The sequence below is a fragment of the Microtus ochrogaster genome, unplaced genomic scaffold (genome assembly GCF_000317375.1).
Source record: "Microtus ochrogaster isolate Prairie Vole_2 unplaced genomic scaffold, MicOch1.0 UNK45, whole genome shotgun sequence".
NCBI classification, from domain to species: Eukaryota; Metazoa; Chordata; class Mammalia; order Rodentia; family Cricetidae; genus Microtus; species Microtus ochrogaster.
Genome location: NW_004949143.1, coordinates 1792786 through 1802608, shown reverse-complemented (window position 1 = coordinate 1802608; position 9823 = coordinate 1792786). Strand labels below are relative to the sequence as shown.

Sequence of the window (9823 nt, the reverse complement as noted above, 5' to 3'; positions counted from 1 at the left end):
GCCCTTAATGTCTGTGCTGCTGGGGTTATACATAGGAAGTGATCTACTGTGCCCATCTGTTGTAGGGTACTTCCCACTTTCTCTTCTATCAGGCATATAGCGACCCTTCACCAGCACATCTCAAAGAAGGGAGACTCACAAACTCTACTACCAAAAACAATAACATTATTTTTGTTGCTGCTTCATGACTGTAATTTTTCTACTGTCATGAATTTTAGTGTAAATATCCAATATGCAAGATATATCATATGCAACCCCAGGGGGTCATGAGCCAAAGGCTGAAAGCCAGTGCTCTAGAGTGACAGACTTGCAGGCACGCATCATCACCCCACACGCAGCTGAGCACCAACATGACAGCATCACTGGTGCAGGAGAAAGCAGAGAGGCTAGAGGACAGATCCACGAGCACTGAGATTCCAGCAGCCAGTGCTCAGAGGCCAAGGGTGCTGGCCTGTCAGTCCCCTCTGCTGTCCTACAAGTGCTCACTGCCAAGGGTAAAAGTTAAGCATCCACACAGGCGCCCTTTGTGAATGTGTTCATGTCACTAGCTTCCTGGAGTTTGGACTTAGTGATTCGACTTTTTCTTCCTTTCATCTCAAGACAGAGTATGGAGAGCAAGCCTAGCCAAATCGCTGAACTTCTGGCTCAGTGAAGAGACCCTGTCTCAAAAACTAGGGTAGAAAGTGATTAAGAAAGACATTCAACATTGACATCTAGCTTCCATGTTATGTGCAAAATATGCACACAGACACACACACACATTGAGTGGCTTAATGCCAGGTGAATCTGTCACTTGCCCTAATACTATCTTTTACACACTGCATTTTGTAGAGCAGCTTGGGTCAGCCTATGCTTGGAGAAAATGGGTGGAGCTCAGAGACCAAAGAGGGAGGGAGGGAGGGAGGGTGTGTGTGTGTGTGTGTGTGTGTCTCAGTTTAAATCTTTCTGTCATATGAACCTGAACCAAAGTGAGCCACCTTGGCCTATCACTGGAATTGCTCAGGCCAAAGTCATGGTCTTCATCCCTCTTTGGTCTCTGAGGTCCACTCATTTTCTTGGAGCATAGGCTGACCCAAGCTGCTCTCTACAAAATGCAGTGTATAAAGATAATATAAGGGCAAGCGACAAATCCAACTGGCATTAAACAATTCAATATAGTCCATGAAAATAAATTTCTAACAGAAATAAAATGGATAAAATTATAAGACCACAAAACATTTTAGGACAGCATTTATACCACCTTAGGAACAAAGGGTAGCATTTAAACATGATCATAAAGTCCGAAATACAAAATAGAAAAGATTCTATGAAAAGTAAGAGCTTCAGTAGTACACGTATAAGCAAAATTGAGCAAGTGAATGAGAGCAGACGAGAGAGTCAGAGAAAGATAGGCAGAGATACTTGTGCCTCAAAAGCATTGTAAATAAGAGCAATAAATTGCTTGTGGTAGCACACACTTAAAGTCCTGCACAAGGAGGCTAATACAGAAGGATTATGTACTCAAGGGCAGCTTGGGTTATAGGATGCCACAGTCTCAGAGACCAAACAAAAGAGTGAGATGGGGAGAAAAGGGAGAGAGAAACCTGGGGTACCTATGAAGGGAAATCACATGCCTGTAATCTCTACATTTAGCAGACTGAAGTAGAGGAACTGGGAGCAGAGGCCCTTCTCAAAACAAATGAACAAATATACAAACAAAAAAGTCAAATGATAACTCCCCCAGTACTGACAAATGCGTATCAGAGAAGGAAACTTAATTAGCAGAAAAATGTAAATGAATCGCAGCATGCCATAACATCCCCACACTTTAGGAGGGGAGGAAATGAATAGAAGGATGTGGAGAAACTGGAAGCCTCATACATTGCCAGTAAGGGTAAGAAATTGCCCAGCTTCCGTGGAAACACTTAGCAGCTCCTGGAAACATGGAAGAAAGTTATGGCATGCACTAACAATATTACTTCCACGGTTTGAATACGTTCCCTAGAATTCCTGATGCCAAAAGCTTGATCTTTAGGGTCATATGTTAATGGTATTTGAAAGGAAAGCCTTTGGGAAACAATTACGATTAAACGAGGTCATGAGGGTGGAGCTCTCAGGTTGACCTCTGAGGCTTTATCAAAAAAGGATGAGAGACACAAGGCAGCACGTTTGCTCTGTCTTCCAGGAGATCCTTCTCATCATGTCTGGACCCAGCACAGAGGCTCCAGCAGATGCTGAGCACATACCCATGCCCAGGCATCCTTGAGACAGTTGAAAATTGTGCCCATGTCAAAACTTCTATGTACTTGTATACAGATGTTCACAGCAACATACTTCGTTCATTATGACCTTTGGTACAGTGGTTCATCAACTGTCAAGTAACTAAATAAAATGTTTGGTAATATATGAAAAAGGGCTCTATAATATAAAATAAATTGTTACAAAACAATGAGAAAAAATGGGCCAAGGACATGAAGAGGAGATCACAAAATATATTGAGTTTCTAATAACACACAGACTCAAGGAAATGAAAAATATGACTAGGACAAATGCTTTGTTCTGATTGAATTCACAAAGATTACAAAACCATAATGCTTGGTGGTTTGAGGTTAGTATTGGAGAAAATGGATACCTGCTTACTTCCTAGCAGGGCAATTGGAGGTTGGTGCCACCTTAATGGGAAATCATTTGGTAATGTCATTTAGAGTAACATTTTTTTAAATGTATGCATCTTATGACCCAGCAATGTTAGTGTCAGGAATTGGTCTGACAGAAACAACTGCGGCCTTTCAGTTGGCCCCACAGCATTCAGAGCACTGTGTAGAGCTGAAAAGCCGAGGAGCCAGTACACAAACTAGGCTACAGCATAAATAAATAATGGTGGAATACAGTACTGAGTAGTCACTGACAGGATTTCAAAGTCATCTCCAGAACAGAGAAAAACACACTGAGTTTATTGAATAGACACTGGTTTTAAAAGGAGCACGCGCTGGGTATAGGAACACATACCTGTAATTCCAGCACACAGTCAAGCTTCCTGGGAGGCTGGGAAAGAGGACTGCCCTGAGTGTGAGGACAGCCCAAGATCCCCTTCTACGGTATACATTCTACTAAAATTTGTTTTCAGGATACATACCTATTCACACAGATAGTTGGAGAGAATAGCTATCTCCAGGGACCCTAAATGTAACTACAGTGACTAGCATTGCTGCCGAGACCGCCGCTGCAATGGTAACCACTGCTACAGCAGGTCCCGTAGAGATAGGAACCACGTAGGCAGAGCAAGCACCATCACTTGGATGGACCCTGCAGAATAAGAGGCATTACATCAGCAAGGAAGTTGTGTGCAGTGGTTTGAATAAATCTTGTCCCCATGGAAACCGTGGGGAAAGCTGATTGCCACTGCAGCAGTGTACCGCTTTTGTCCTGGGGCTGGGTTAGTTACCACAAGATTGGGTTTTTACAAAGAGAGCCTGCCCTTGTGTTTTGTCTCATGGGTCTGCATTCATTCGCCCTTTTGCTTCCCTGCCATGTTAGGGTACGACATGAGATTAAGCAGATAGCCACCACTCTTGGCCTTCCAGCTCCCAGAACTGTGAGGTAAATAAACTTCTTTCCTTTATTAATTACTCTGCTTTGGGCATTCTATTAGAGCAAAAGAGAATGGAGTAAGATGCTGCGAAAAAAAGCTCTGCTGTGCACAGAGAAGTCTCAGGTACAAAGACAACAATGCACAGATGGATGTCAGCCTTGAATCCTACAGAGCCACTTACCAGGAGAGACAGGGACACAAGGCATGTGCTTGCCCCTCTCTGACGGCAGCCCAGCTCATGGCTCACACTGAGTGCCTGACGCATCCGGTTGTCAAGGACACACAGAACCGCGGAACAGTAGAGTGATTATGTCTACAACTGTTGGGGAGGTATTCAAGTGTTTAAGGACATTGTGAGTGTCCCAGACTTCCAACAAGAAACAGCTAGAGCTTTTAGATATTTTTTTAATGTGCTTTTATTGTCTCAAAAAGAGAAGTATAATGTTTTAAATCAATGAATAACGCTGTGAATGGTGGTACCTCCCTTGAACCTAGCATCTAGAAGGCTAACACAGGAAACTCATGATGTCCAGGCAAGCTGGGGCTACAAAATAAGACCCTGCCAGGAAAAAAAAAAGAATAAACAAAAAAGGGGAAAGACATTGCTGCAAAGACTTCCAGTTAACAAATAAAATTGAATGAAAAAACCATGTCAAAACATACTGACTGCCTGAGCTAACCACCAGGGAAGGTACCCTCACTGCCGCAGAAACTCCCCCAGTCATCCATTCCCCGGCGTTCTCTTGCCCTGATCTGATAGGGGACAGTAAAACACCCAGTTCACATATTGAGGGGAGTTCCTCAGAATTCCCTCCGTTCATGCCACACTCCCCGTGTGTGGTGGGCCCGGGAGTGTCTGCCCCATCTCTACACTGTAGAGCAGCAGACGCTCTAGCCTATTTCCTCAGGTTACAGCTGGAAAGATTGTGGAAACAAGTCCAAAGAGACCTTTCTGGAACCTCTTCCATCCATGCTAGAAAAAGGAGGAGGCTGTTGGCAAACAAGGACAACAATCTGAGTTCAGGAAGGGCAAGAAAGAAGTGGGGGGTTTACAAGCGACTCACTTTAATAGATGCAAGAGGACCCCGCAACAAACACATTTTGAGCCAGACACAGTTTGCCATAATGCTATCTTGAGGAAACCACACAAGAGATAATATAATACTTCATAAATCCACTCAAGAACAACAACTGAAGCTATGTCTTGAAGACTCAAGTCTGGGAAGTGCACTAATTGAGTTTATAATTTATGTAAATGTGATGCTTTCCCTTCACCCCCCTTCGGGAGCTTGTTTTGGTGTAAGGAACGGTGTCTGTGAATCTCATCCATGTCCCTGACACCTATGATGACAGAGGCAATAACTGAAGCCAACAATTGATTATTCTTTACAAGACAAGCTCCAATAGGAGCCTAATTAAAGAATTTCCTAACACTTCTTCCTTGCTAAAAGAAGTACTTTTAATGAAGAAAAGCCCCTGGCATGTCACTCAGACTTTCAATCCTGTGCAAGCTAACACGCAACCGCTGCTCTCATCTCCCCATCTGGAAAAACCAATTGTCACCCAGGAGTAATTGGCTCATTTGCTGGGTTTGCCCTTTAAATGCTCCATGTTCTCCTGACACCTGGAAGTTTCATTTAGAGGTTTTGAGGGCTTTTTCCTAGAGATGACACCATCTGGAAAGGCGTTGCTGGGGACAAATGTGACTACCGTACACTTTAAGCAAAAGAGAACACTGTTCCCCTAAGAAAGGCACAGTGTTTCCAAGAAAGAAGCAAATGTTACTACTTCAGCCAGGACTTGGGGAGGGACCCTTAAAGTGTTCGATCCAGATACACTCACAACTTGCAGCCTTCAGACACTGCCACGATTTCCCATCACAGCAGGGACTAATAAGGAAAGGGTTTCAGACACCACACCTTATCATCCTAACATCTTATCACAGCCGACGGTAGTCAAGAGGCCGCAGCTGTCGCGTTCCACACCTACAGGTTCCAACATCAACACACCACAAGTCTGCTCACACCTCACACCCCATGCTTAAGACACAATTTGACTTATGCAATGATGAAAGCTTTCAATCATTACTACCTGGGGGAACTGCAAACACGTGATTTTGGAAAGAACGTGACTATTCGGGGGCAGCATGAAGAAGAGGATTTATTATGTCTCCCCAGCTGTGGTGATGGCTACTGAAATCTACATGTGTGATTAAATTTTACACACACACACATACACACACACATGCCAGTGCATGTAAGATGAGATCTGACAAAATCCCCAGAAGGTAAGTGGGTGACTTTATTGTACAGATGTCAGCTGCCTATTTTAAATAATCTATGACTATGGACATGCAGTCAAAGATCCTTGGGAGAAACTGGGTAAGGAGAATACAGGAGCCTTCTGGAACCATTTGAAAACTTTTACCAGTCCTAAACGAGTTTTAATGCAAAGGTATGATTTGCTAGGTGCTTCTTTAAAATAATTCTCATGTGACGTTTGCACCCTCCCACTGCACAGAAAACTGGATCTCCAAGTAGGGCAGGCTGTCTTGTTAATGCCATGAAGCCTCTGACTGTCCTACCACAGGCTTTTGGTGTTGTCCCATAAATGTGCTTCTGTCATGGTGGGGACACTACCTCAGGCAGCACCTTGGCTTAAAAATCCAGAAGGAAAAAGGCAGCTTCTCCAGGATGGCTTACAAATGGGCCCCCAACCCCAAGAGTGACAAGCTACCCCAAGTAACAAGTGGAAATGTCTAAGGCTTATTTTCCAGAGGCTGAGTAAGAATGACAGGCTTTACTTGGTCAGTATTTGAATGGGAATTAGGTATGTAAGGTTGGATGAAGAAATCTTCCTACCTTTATTCTTATCAGGTTTGTATCCTCCACCTCCCAGTATGTCCTCAAGATCCCTGTCTGAAAAACCTAGGGAAAAAAGACATTTCAGTGACCAAACTATTTCAGAATCAAGAAATCGGATTAATAAATGTTGCCAATGACACTTGGATGTTCTTTGTGGTACTGGAAGTATGGCTCAGTGATACAGCACATAAGGCCCTGAGAACCATGCCTGGTGCCAAAACTAATGAGAGATGGGGGAGAAGAAGGAAGAGAAGGAAGATGAGAGAGAAGAAAGAGAATGGATATGATAGGCTAAGTTCCAGGAGGCCCTAAGATAGCCACTGCCAATGCAAGTACTCTATATAACCTCCAGTCACCTCGAGTATTTGTGTGACCACAAGGAAAATTAACATAATCCTAGTGATTAAGTTGCATCATATGCCAAAGATGAGATTTTTGTCAAGTTAATTAAGAGCCTGACTTAACAAAGGGATCTCTTTCCAAGCTTGTTTTGGGCTTCCCTGAGCTCAGAAACAGGAAGATGAAATCTGTCCTCTTTCTCCTACTGATCTTAAAGGGGCCACTATCTCTATGGCTGAAGGGAAATACACTCCATCAACAAACTACATGACCTTGTTATGAAGAAAACCTTAGTCCAGATGAGATCCCATCCCAGTACCTGGACTGCAACTATCTGAGACTCTACATAGGAAACTCAGCTTCTTAACCAAACAAAGGAAATCATAACTAATTTCTTTTTTTTAAAAAAAAGTCTAACTTTCTTATAATTTGTGACACAATCATAGCTATCTAACACAAGAAGCAGAATTGTTATTTATAGTCAACTATTAAGTGCACATCTTCCTGAATGTCCTATCGCTGAAATGCAAAGTGTGCTTAAAGCCTTTCTGCTGTATTCTAAACTACTAGAGGTGATTCACAAAAGTCACTTGTATGATAGTTTCAGTTCTAATTGTTTTTATCTGCTTTGTGTCATAAGAGACCACTCTTGTTGCAGAATGAATGCTGTACCAACTTGATTATTTGGGAAGCATTTCTTAAAACTGAATGAAATGGGTTTATCAGTTCAGGCCAGACACTGATGGTACTTGTCAATGAGGTTCTAAGTGAGGCCCTTATCAGCTACTGCGAGTCTAATAGCATCCCACGACATGAAGACTCTCCAGTGACACTGGTGGTATTAGTAGTAGATGTGGCTTTTGGGTTTTCATAATAAAGTGTGGCATTACACTGAAGTTTGAGAAACCTCAAGACAACAAGGTTTTCCAAACTAACCTGCAATGTTTCAAAACAACAAATGGGCACAAGTCCATTGAATGGGTGCTGCAGTTCAAATGGGAAATGACCATATAGGCTCATGTGTTGGGACACTTGACCCCCAGCTTTTGGAAATATTTCAATGGGAAGTGACCTTTGAGTTTCACTAGCCCACTTCCTGTCTCTTTCTCTGTGCATGTTGAGTGTGGATCCAACGTGACCAGTTGTTGGGACCCAATCAATTCTGAAACCATAAGCCAGCCGAATGAATGAATGAACTCCTCTGTTTGCTGTCAGGTATTTGGTCAGGGCAGCTAGAAAATTAACTAAAGTGTGACTGGGTGAGGAAGAGTTACTAAAACACTTTTATTTGTTGTTATTTTACATATTTGTTTTAAAACCCCTTTAAATTTAGTTGCATTTATTATTTGTGTGTCTATATATATATGCATGCACACCTAAACGTGCATGCACAAGCATGCATGTACCACAGGACACATGTGCAGATCAGAAGATAGCTTTCAAAGTGCATATCTGAATATAAGAATCCAGGTATCTCCTAGAAAGATGAGCATTCTAGAAATTTCTAAGAAATGTAAACTAATGCCACTCTTCTCACTAAACTGCTTTTTATCATGCCATGCATAGTAATTTCTCATAAACTGTGCTATTTATGTTAATATGTGTGGCTTTAGTATTAATCATTTTAGACCGATAATACTGTTCTTATAAGTTTTAAATATACGGATGATAAACACTGAGGGATATGACCCATATAGACAAAGTTATTGAGAGTCCCCATAATTTGGGAAATCCCTAAATCAAAAGTTTCAGCATGACTACTGTAGGGTTCTGCAACTTGCAGTGGCCTGATCTACAGTTCTCTAGATGGCATGAACTCTATTACAGACAACAAAGCAGACCCTCCCAGGAACTGTGGCATTGGTCCGTAAATTCGAGCAGCTAGGTCTTACCTCCTCCTTCTCCTACACTTGGTTTTTTGCGGTCATCAAGATCATTTTGATCATCCAAGGCATCCTCCAAGTTAAAACCATCTGATTCTGGGGACCACAAAACAAAACAAGCAAACAAAACAATCAGTCACTGTCCTGGTGGGTTTTTCTGTCAGCTGGATACAAGCTAGAGTCATCTGAGCGGAGAAACCCCTTTTAGGAAATTGTCTCCATAAGATCAAGGTGTAGGCAAGCCTGTAGGGCATTTTCTTAATTAGTGAGTGGTGAGGGAGGGCCCAGCCCATTGTGGGTGGTGCCATCCCTGGGCTGGTGGTCCTCGGTTCTATAGGAAAGCAGGCTGAGCAAGCCATGGGGAGAAAGCCAGTAAGCAGGTCCTCTCCATGGCATCTGCATCAGCTTCTGCCTCCAGGATTGAGTTCCTGTCCTGACTACCTTCAGTGATGAACAATGATGTGGAAGTGTAAGCAAAAAACCCTTTCCTCCCCAACTTGGTTTTGGTCATAGTGTTCCATCACAGCAATAGAAACCCTGACTAAAACACTCACTTAAACAAGCAGATGATGAGAAAATCCTTCCTTACTTCTCTCCTCAGAGAGCTTCTTACCCATGGGATTTGATGGTGCTCTAGTTGTTCCTGGCCTTCTAGTTTTGGTAGTGGTGACATGGTCCCATCTCTCTGAAAACGGGAGGGAAGACAGCAAGAGTCATACATTTAATAACAAAATGTATACTCACATCGTAGTTTTAAGAAGTCACACCATGAAAATAGCGTACTCTTGTCTCAGGGCTTGAAGCCCTGTATGACCTCATAACCACTTGGGAAAAGCTGCGAAACGGATAGAAAAGGTTTTAAGTGAGATTCTGACCACTCTTCTTCATAGGATGGGGACTGAGAGAAGAATGCAACTCCACATCTCACCCCTTGACTAGCAGAGCTAGAACATGAGCCCAGATATCCTGAGCACATGAGCTAGGGAGTTCTAGAGCGTAAGCATGAACCCCAAGAGTTTCAACCATGGTTTCCTCCACTATTAATCCAGAAACTGAACTACAGAAAATGCCTGGATGTTGCGGGAGGTCCTTCCGCTCCTCCAGCCTATAGCCGCTGAGATACCAGCCCATTGGGGCGTGGTCTCTCTCCCTTTAAAAAAGCGGCC

General features: G+C 43.0%; 1 protein-coding gene across 3 annotated transcripts in view; it reads right to left on the bottom strand.

Annotated features, from left to right (window-relative positions):
- Cd99l2 (CD99 molecule like 2) overlaps positions 1 to 9823 on the bottom strand; it is a 90377-nt gene that overhangs the window by 12290 nt on the left and 68264 nt on the right. For all 3 annotated transcript variants that reach the window (XM_026777081.1, XM_026777082.1, XM_005369180.2), the window contains exons 5-7: positions 9271 to 9342; positions 8667 to 8753; positions 6433 to 6498 (exon numbers count right to left, since the gene is read on the bottom strand). In XM_026777081.1, coding sequence (XP_026632882.1) covers positions 6433 to 6498; positions 8667 to 8753; positions 9271 to 9342 — 225 coding nt within the window. The remainder of the gene's footprint in view (positions 1 to 6432; positions 6499 to 8666; positions 8754 to 9270; positions 9343 to 9823) is intronic.